This window comes from Halichoeres trimaculatus, unplaced genomic scaffold, assembly GCF_033239565.1.
Source record: "Halichoeres trimaculatus isolate MK-OKI-2021-1 unplaced genomic scaffold, fHalTri1.1 fHalTri1_scaffold_19, whole genome shotgun sequence".
NCBI classification, from domain to species: domain Eukaryota; kingdom Metazoa; phylum Chordata; class Actinopteri; order Labriformes; family Labridae; genus Halichoeres; species Halichoeres trimaculatus.
The window spans coordinates 8,362,361-8,372,101 of NW_027437197.1; the positions used below are offsets into that span (position 1 = coordinate 8,362,361).

The window sequence follows — 9,741 nt, forward strand, 5'->3', positions numbered from 1 at the left end:
ACAAAAACGAGAGCTTTAACTTACACTGTTACTCCCACTAGTATAGTAGTCTTCAACCTGAGGCTCTGCTCTGCCTCATGCGGCTCTTTGACTCCTTTGCAGTGGCTCCTTGTAGCTTTGAAATATAATTAAAATACAGGGTTTTTTTGAAAAAAATTTCTTACAGTGGGCATTAATGGAAACAACACAGACACCAAGTAAAATCATGACATTTTGTACTAAAAAATGCATCACCCCTTGAAATAAAGCTTTAATTTTTTTTTTATCCATTTTTTTTTCAATTTTTTTCAATTTTTGCAGATTAAGAAAAAGATTTCCCCATTTTTTTCTAGATTTAATTTTTTTTAATTTTTCTTATGTTAATACCCTTTTTTTGCAATTTTAGACAGTTTTACAATTTTGTGAAACTAAGCAAAATTTTAAAATTGCGTTATTCAGGGTTTTTCTTTTTTTTTTTTTTGCAAATCTATGACATTTCAGCAAATTTTTTGGAATAGCAAAATTTTGCAAATATTTGTTTTCAATTTTAATTTTCCATTATTTTGATTTTTTTTTAAATTAACTAATTGAATTTTCATAAATTTTGCACATTTATTAAATCTATCACATTACAAATTTCTTTTTTTCCTTAAATTTGCAAAATTTATTGAAAAAAAATTATTTACAATTTTATTAACACAAAAGCTTACACAATTATTTAACAGATTATATATATTATATATTATGTATAAACTTTTTTGTCTTTATGTGAAGATAAAGTAAATCTTGTGGCTCCCAAATGACTTTCATCTACGTGAGCTGAGGCAAAACGGCTCTTTCGAAGGTATAGGTTGCAGACCCCTGCACTAGTACAAGATATAAATGAAGATTTAGGGGTAGAGTGTCTGACTTAAAGGCTTCTCATGTTTATCTCAGAAAACAAAGCTAATCCTTTAATTAAAAAAATAGAGAATAATCAAGAGCAATGCCTACATGTTAAAAAGAATTAAATTCAAATTCCATATCAGACAATTCACTCAAGAAAAAGTTCTGACATCTTTTATTTTCAAAAGTCACATTTTAAATGTACACATTTAACAACATTTTTTGACAATTGTGTCTTTGTGTTCACAAAGAAAAGAAAAAACTTAAGTGCCCCGATATGGCACAAAAAGAAGTCTGCTTGGACTAAAATGCACATCTGAAAATGTGATAGAAGTCTCGGCACAATAGATGCTCGTTAATTAGGATATCACAAGCACAAGTATTAACTGATGGCATACACACATTATCATGTTACCGTGTGATCGCAATAAAAGACCACACATGATTCTGATGTGTGTATCTGCTCTCTGTCAGTCCCATTGAACAAAGTCCACAATAAAAAGCTTAAGTCTTTCACTGCTTCTCTGTGTCCTCTTTCTCTGACCCCTCTGCCTCCTCCTCATCATCAGTGTTATCCTCCTCCTCCTCTTCTTCTGAGGACGACTCATCATCTATCTCCACCTCTGGCAACTTAATGATAATTTCATCATCAGCATCATCATCGATGACCATGGACTTCCTCCTCTCTAGGACAGACGGGGTGCAGAGTGGTGTGACGTCCTGAAGAAAGAATAGACACAAAGAGGACATGTTTTATTTCTAATCCCATTTTAAATCCTGAAATGATTACAGGTTAAAGTATGTAGGTACAAGGGTTTTATCACGCAGCCACAAAGGTACGCAATAAGCTTAATGCACCATGGTTCTGTAGGCACAGTTATCTGACCCCAGATCACTGAGACACCTGGAGCCATTTTCAGTCTGTGCCAATATCAAATGTTATAAAGTAAAATGTACTTACATCACTGCATGTGGACGCATTCATGGAATCTGAGGATTTCTTCGGAGGAACCTGAGCAGCCTGGATAAAATGATACAGAGTGTTTTTTGCAATGTGTTATTGAGCATGAGCAGAGCCCAGTTTGACAACATGGCTGTGCTGAATAGCAGCTGAAATCTGGCTGACTATGGCTAACAAAGTATAAAAAGATGCCTTAATAATCTATATGAGGCAAACTTACAAATCCAGGGAAGTCGTAGTCAATGCCATTTGCTGCCAGTCGCTTACGGAGCTTTGATTCTTTGCGCAGCAGATTTTTTGTCATCTTTGCAAACTGCTCCTCTGAACGTTTTCTGTTGTATCGCTGCACAGCAGGGTGTGAGGGCTTTTTAAATACTTTCTGAGAGCCAACAAACAGCTTCTCATGAACCTTTTCTGGAGGAATTACATCACCTGGGAAACAGAAAGAGACAACAAATGGGGCTTTTAATGCTGTACTTTTACATGGATTGAAATTATTTAAACCACTGTTTTACAAAGTTAATAAGAAGGGTGAGATGTTTTCTGATATCACTTCTGTAAAATCCACATCAAAAAGGAGTCAATACTACTGATAAACCATCATGTAGATGAAGTTAAATACTCACATTTGATGAGTCTTTCTCCCATGAGGTAATTGTTCATGGTCTCAGCAACAATCTTGGCAACTTCATCACATTCAAATTCAATGAATGCATAGCCTTTGCTCCCACCTGTCTAAAATAAAGATACAAGATTAAATTGATGAACAATGCACATTTCACAGTCACACATCTTCATTTTATTAAGCCTCATGAAACTATGATTTCAAACTTTGTTTTTGGATTGTCATTAATCTGGGTTTCTCTGCTTCTTGTTGGCATATGGGTTTTATCGCTCTACCACTAGGTTGGCAGGTGATAAGCTTAACGTGCTGCAATACTGTAGGCTCAGTTATCTGACCTCAGACCACTGTTAGACCTGAGACCATTTTCAGTATGAGCCAAAATTCAGCATTAGACACTCAGCATAAAACTGCCTGAAAGATGATCCTGATAATTTGTTTCAAAACATGAATTATAAGTATCATATTTTAACTCTGTGGAAAGGAAATAAATATTTTGAAATTGTTTGTGCAAGTGGTTGCCATCTGCTCTACCTTTTTACTCCTGGACAGCCGCAGCCTCTGGACTTTCCCAAACTGTTCAAAGTATGATTTGAGTTGAGGTTCAAACAGCCCGACTGGAAGGTGACCCACATAAATCACTCCTGGAGTTAAAGTCGACACCTGTTAAACAAATTCACACAACAAAAATATTTAGTTACAACTTCAACATTGCGTCACATCACATCATACAGTGATCAATCTGAGAATTACTTCAATCTCTGTCTTAAAGCCCACATTCAACAATTAGTTTTTTTCTGGCATGATTAGAGGTTAAATATTACAATTGATATGTAAGTTTAGTGCATGTGGTAATGAATTAGACTGTTATATATATGGAGTTCCTCGCATTTCCTGCTGCACAGCTTAATACATATACTAAATATGGAAAATAGTCATAATCACAAACAATACATCCATTTTAGTTGTTGGCATGTCTCCCTGGTGAATTTTACAAATGTCAACTGTAAAAAGCAACATATTCAATGTACTTGTACAGTGTCTAATGGTAGCCATGTGTAAAAGGTTAGCGGCTGCATTCATGGTAGACATGTTCAGAAGCATACTTTTCGACGGGTTACGGACCACAATTTATCACCCTTTACTGCTCTGGATGAGGATGCTAAATACTGCTGTCAAGAAGAGTCACAATAAAATCTCCATTCCTATCAAGGCCATGATTAAATCCCACCTTGCTTGTTTTCTTCCTCTTCTTCACTTCTTGAACCTTCTTTTTGAACGCGGACTCTTGTTCTGGGTTTAAAGCCAGCAGCTCCTTCGGCGGCTGAGGAGCCGATTCAGCTTTACTCTCTGTCATTTCGATTAAATAAGAGAGGAATAAACTGAAAATGTGAAAATAACATCAATAGCTAACTTTCCACGAACCACGTTGATCTACTCCTCCGGTTTCCCATGTGGTGGTGGCCCAACAACTGCGGAAAGAAGGTTTGCTTGATTGTTATTAACAGCAGAATGTCGCGCACAGCGCCCTCTCTGGCAGGAAGGACTAACTGTAGCGAATAATCGACATCGTATGAAATAAAACACAAGTTTCTGACTCTTCTGGGTCACAACGGCTTTTATGCTTAGACAGGAACTGTATTTGCTATACTTGCATACAATATTTGCTTAATATGCGTGACATGTAGCCTATTGCAGCAGCGTTCACAGCATGCATAAAGTCTTTAAAATAATATATAAGATATGTATTTTTTGCATTATATCTATGTCTAGATGTTTTGTATATTGTCTAAATGATTGTCTTCATATAATTCAATATTTGTATTGAAAAAAATACATAAATATAAATACATAAATAGATACATTAATAAAAAAAAAGTAAATAAAAAATTGGAAGCTCAGTTTTTCCCCACAAACTCAAAGGTGAATTTTACCACCACTGACAGTATTCAGTGGTAAAATAAAATTTCATGACAAATCCAAGACTATATAAATAGCATACCTTTTTTAAAAAAATAAACAATATTAACAATGGGGGAAACAGAAGGAGGGGCAGAGGAGGGGCCAGGAGGATCAAAACAAGGGGGTTGAGTGTTAACATGAAGAATAATGAGGTGAGACAGACACAGCTCAGCTCCACACACATACACAGAGCATCCCCAGTGGCTCCTAACATGGAGACAAAAATCATCTACTTCACCGTGAATGGGAAACCGGAGCAGGCTGAGTTCCTGGTGGATTGTCCTGCACAGGATGTCAAAGGTAGGAGCAAAAAAAAATGATTTCAGAATTGTATTTATTTATTTATTTATATATTTATTTTATTTTTATTATTATTTTTTTTTCCTTTTTTAACAAAAAGGAAAAAAATGTAAACATGGTGTGTCCTATAGTCCACAAATACATATGTCCCATATGTATATACAAATTCAAATCTGCTCTTGTGTTTGATTTTTTTTTTTTTCAAACTAACCCTTAATTTAGCCAAACTCCTTTAACCCAATTCATGAAGTCATACTTTTTGAAACACAATCTATTTGATGCAAATGTCAGAGCTGTCAAACAGAAATTGAAAGAAAGATACTCTACTAGTTTTGTTTTTAGAAAAAAAAAAAACTGAATAGAGTGTGTGAATCAGTTATAACCGAAGCAACAATGACACTCACTTGTGTAAGTGTTGTAAAGGTTGCCGCAGCTACACACAGAGGTGCAGCTGCTACTGACAGATACTCCACTTGTCACATCCCCTCGTTCGATGTCAGATAAGGTCAGAAAGACAGGAGGGAAAAGAAGGTTATCAAAGGCATGTGTGATCCTGAACACAGATGGAACCAACAGAACAAAACAGAGGCTGGGTTCACAGGGTCAGTAGGACACACATGATTTTAAATTCCATTTTAAAAGGAGCCTTGAAAGAATACCTCGCTGATTAAACACACAATGTGGTAACAAGTGTAAGACTGAGGCAGGCTTTAATCCTGCAATGTGTAAGTGGCCTAATTGAAGATGAGGGGTGCAGGCTTGACTGGCAGCAGGGTCAGCAGGTGATCCATGGCCCAGACGACAAATAAAATACACAAAAAGATATTGCCAATAATTTAGCTAATCATAATAAAACTGATGTTTAAAAGCTTTATCAAGACAGGGATCATTTATTGGGATACTTAAAAGTGCAACCTAACAGCTCATCAACAAGCGTAAAATAAATGAGTCTTCTCCTCCAGATCTGTTTCGTGCAGCAGCCGAGGCCGGACCCCACGACATCCTGAAGCTTTACAACCCCAAAGGCAGCATCATCAATATATCCCAAAACCTGGAGCCCAACAGCCCGAGCTGCAGCTACAAGCTGGAGGTGGTGGCTGCAGAATGCAACAGCGAGCCGTTAGGTACCTCTAAGTTACTGACGAGAAGTATTAGTGCGGTTCGGTTCACTGACAATCTACTGATAGTGTTTGTTCTTCTTTTTATTTTTATGTCTGCTTATTTTAGGTGTGGAGCTTGCTGGTGCACTTGGATTTGATCTCTCAGCCATGGAGAAAAGGTACAAAAGTTTAAACAGAGAGAATCAGGATTTACTTCACAAAAATATTGTATTTCAGAGGATTCACCCTTCGTATGGTTAAAAGAGCAGGAAGAAGAGGTTTGAAGGCAAATGTTGGTTTGTAACAGCAGACTAACTGTGTGTTATTTTATTAGACTGCAGGGCCTGGAGAAGAAGATCCTGATGGAGGCCAGTGAGACTCCTGCAGTTGTGTATGAGCTGAAGAAACAGGTGGATTCATTTCGGGAGAAACTAGAGGTACTGAAATCTGTAACACTGCCAGATATTACAGATCCAACAAAAGGTTGGGGGTCTTCTGGGTGAAAGGTCATATAAAGATAATGACCAATTGTTATCAGAGGGTTAGATTTTGAAGATTTTACAGTGATGTCCTATGGGTATTCGTTTGTGTTTGTTTCAGAGCGTGGAGCACCTGAGCTGGTTGGGATTATATAAAGATCTGTCAGAGGGAACACATGAACCTTCTCCTTTCTACCACAAGAGATCTCTGCACAAAACCAGGAAAGAGTGTGAGCATGTCCGGGAAAAGTTTCTTCAAATGAGGCATGTTCACTACAGAACTCACTGAAATTAGAAAGTACCATCAGAAAGACTTTTTAAACATCAGCTAATGATTAATACGTCTTTGGCAGCTCCCTGGAGGTATCAGAGGAAGTGAGGCAGTACTTGAAGACTCCCACCTTTGATAACTGGTAAGTTTGATGTACATTTGTGGCTTGAATCTCATCTGTAGCTCTGTGCCATCACTTATAAACAACAAGTAGCCCTGTTTCCTTGGAGAACAGCCGGTCAGCCAATGACAGTCATGTCCGGCAAGCACGTCTGATGTGTTTCTGAAGAGGATGTGAAGCATCAACCTTTTCTTATGGTCACCACACTCATTTCAATATGAAAAGGCCGGCAGAGAACTCACTAATCAAAAGATGGTCTTCATAAAAGGCTTAATTAACACAACATGTTTGAAGAGGGCTTCATGGGGAGGAAGAGATGCTGCTTTCAGCAAGGCTTAGCTGCCAATTAGTTTGTTCAAATGCACACCCAAAAAGACAGCAGTGGATACAGTTACACAAGCAAAACACTCAGGAGAAGGTCACACAATGACTCAATCATCACAACTACAGGGGTGTTGTTGGGTAGGTTTTGTAGACAAACCTTTTTTAACTGCAGGTGCAACTTAAGAGGTATCCATGAATTACAGAGCCATTACAGAGTGTTTCTGTGTGTGTATGGTGTGTTTGCAGGCAGTGGGAGGATGCAGAGATCATGGTGCTCCTGCAGGTTATGTACACAGATTTAGATTTCATAGCGACTTTCAACATTGAGCCAGAGGTGCTGCAGCAGTTCCTGTTTGAAGTCTACCGGAGATACAACAACATCCCTTTCCACAACTTCAAGCACTGTTTCTGTGTTACCCAGATGGTGAGTGTAAAAGTTTAAAGAGAATATGTTGGGTATTTGCAGGATTACATTTTAAAAATGGGCATAACTCTTCCAAAAATGATCAAATTTGCTGGCCCTTTAGAATATGTCCTTTAAATTTGCATTGATCAAAATGTTTGGGATCAGTGAAACAGCAAAATTGAAGAAGAGCTAAAAGCAAAAATGAATATTGGATTTAAATTCTCAGGGATGCTTGTTTACATGTTATCCATCATCATTACCAAAGTGTTAAAAGTGGAGGCTGTACCTATCATATCTGCCTGCTCTGTTCACTACCTTCCTTTTTTCTCTCTTCAGATGTATGGTCTGATCTGGCTGACCGACCTGAGGAGTGAGATGGACAGTATTGACCTGCTCATCATGCTGACCTCTGCAGTGTGCCATGACCTGGACCACACAGGATACAACAATGCATATCAGGTACTCATGAAGCCTTGATCAGTTTCAGACTGGCCACATGAGACATTTTCCTCATGCCCGACTCTCTTTCAGATAAATGCTCGGACAGAACTTGCTCTCCGCTACAATGACATCTCTCCATTGGAGAACCACCACTGCGCTGTGGCCTTTGAGCTACTGGAGAAGGTAGATTAAATCTCTGTGTTTGTTAAAACTTTTGTTCATACTGCTGTGAAACATAGACTTAAGAAGTTAGAACTGTACCTGGACAAAAACCAGGAATGAAACAGAGCCAGTGACTTAATTTCTCTGTTTTGTAGACAGAGAGCAACATCTTCAGAAATGTCTCCATGGACCAATACAAACGTATCCGAGAAGGGATCATTAAGTGAGAAGAGAAACTTTTGTTTTGTGTTGACCTTTGGCCAGTGAAAGTGACGTATAAAACCTCATTGCTGATCTTGTCCTGTACCTTGCAGATGCATTCTAGCGACTGACATGACAAGACACAACGAAATCCTCAACAAGTTCAAGTCTATCCTTCCAAATTTTGACTTCACAAACAGGGACCACAGAGATGTGGTAAGAGAAACATACAGGCAGTGTAACAATGTGGTGGACTGCAATCTGTGTTTTTTTTAAATGGTTTAAAAGTTTCTGTATCCTGAATGAGTTATTTCAATATGAAGGGAACTGCAAGTGGTTGAACCATTTCCTCTTGAAATACTGTGTAAGCATCCGTTATCTCACTGTGTGTGCAGCTGATGATGATTCTGATCAAAGTCAGCGACATATCTAATGAGGCGCGACCCATGGAGGTAGCTGAGCCCTGGTTGGACTGTCTCTTGCAGGAGTTCTATAACCAGGTATGAAACAACGTTTAGCAACAGCAAATTACTCTGAAAGTACAAGAGCTTGAAATGCACAACCAATTTGTGTGCCCACAGAGCGACATGGAGAAGTTAGAGGGTCTTCCAGTCACCCCCTTCATGGATCGGGACAAAGTTACCAAACCCTCCTCTCAAACAGGTTTCATCAGATTCGTCCTTTTGCCTCTTTTCATCGAACTGGCCAACCTCTTCCCCTGCCTCGAGGTAATTTCTTCAAAAGGTCAAAAATATCCTTCTAGAAAACATGGGGACCAAAGTTGGCTTTATGTTTTTATTTTTATGCAGCAACACATCATCCGCCCGGTGCGGAAAGCTCTGGATTATTACACAGAGATGGAAAAGGCCTTGGAGAGAGAGAAACAGAACCGAGCTCAGAGCGAGAATACGGCCAAGAGTAAAGAGACAGGTGTTGGTTCACAGAGCAGAGCTGACAGCCTGACTGATGCTGGACCTGAGAACTTAAAACCTGATGCACACTAAACCATACTGGAGCAGAGCTGGACATCATCATCTGAAGGGTGCTTTTATCTTAATTTAAACCATACAAGTCTTTTTATATTTTATTTAATTATTATTCACAGAAGTTCTGAAGAAGCTCCAAGTCGTGTCAGTGTATGCATTTTTAAATGTAATGTGATGACAAAGAGGCAAATTCCTAAACTAAGGTTGTGTCCAGCTCTTATACCCAGTTTATAACTGCTCAGTGGACTGGTTGCAGCTTTAATTGCTTTTCACTGTAGTGCAATTTTTGGAGGGTTTTTGTTCAGAGGATTTTGCACAATTTGACTGTTTTTTTTTCACATGGACTTACTTATTTTACTTCAGTTTTTACTTAGTAGAGCTCTTTTGTACTATATGTCCTCCTGTAGATGTTTTAAAATTTAAGTTGACATCTGGCATCAATCAGTCTTGTTCACTCAATGAAAACTTTTCCAAAATAATGAATGAATGTAGATTCTTTCTTATTGGTAAATAAAGTTCACAAACTGTATCCTCAATGTTT

General features: G+C 38.2%; 2 protein-coding genes and 2 non-coding genes across 4 annotated transcripts; 1 reads left to right on the forward strand and 3 right to left on the reverse strand.

Annotated features, from left to right (window-relative positions):
* Positions 1-1,032: 1,032 nt before the first annotated feature.
* Positions 1,033-3,942, reverse strand: nifk (nucleolar protein interacting with the FHA domain of MKI67). Its single transcript, XM_074695098.1, has 6 exons — positions 3,679-3,942; positions 2,982-3,110; positions 2,452-2,560; positions 2,046-2,257; positions 1,826-1,885; positions 1,033-1,584 (listed from the first exon to the last, which is right to left on the reverse strand). The coding sequence occupies exons 1-6, from the start codon at positions 3,802-3,804 to the stop codon at positions 1,378-1,380; spliced, it is 843 nt and encodes a 280-aa protein (XP_074551199.1). The 5' UTR covers positions 3,805-3,942; the 3' UTR covers positions 1,033-1,377.
* LOC141808954 (small nucleolar RNA ACA64) lies at positions 1,663-1,789 on the reverse strand. The gene has a single exon (XR_012599968.1). It is a non-coding gene; the product is annotated as a small nucleolar RNA ACA64 (small nucleolar RNA).
* LOC141808953 (small nucleolar RNA ACA64) lies at positions 2,695-2,824 on the reverse strand. Its single transcript, XR_012599967.1, has one exon. It is a non-coding gene; the product is annotated as a small nucleolar RNA ACA64 (small nucleolar RNA).
* Positions 3,943-4,569: 627 nt separating the features above from the next.
* On the forward strand, positions 4,570-9,596 carry LOC141808489 (high affinity cGMP-specific 3',5'-cyclic phosphodiesterase 9A). Its single transcript, XM_074695116.1, has 14 exons — positions 4,570-4,709; positions 5,672-5,833; positions 5,937-5,988; positions 6,144-6,246; positions 6,410-6,552; positions 6,642-6,701; positions 7,251-7,428; positions 7,747-7,869; positions 7,942-8,034; positions 8,169-8,236; positions 8,328-8,430; positions 8,610-8,714; positions 8,796-8,942; positions 9,024-9,596. The coding sequence occupies exons 1-14, from the start codon at positions 4,622-4,624 to the stop codon at positions 9,216-9,218; spliced, it is 1,620 nt and encodes a 539-aa protein (XP_074551217.1). The 5' UTR covers positions 4,570-4,621; the 3' UTR covers positions 9,219-9,596.
* Positions 9,597-9,741: the final 145 nt, after the last annotated feature.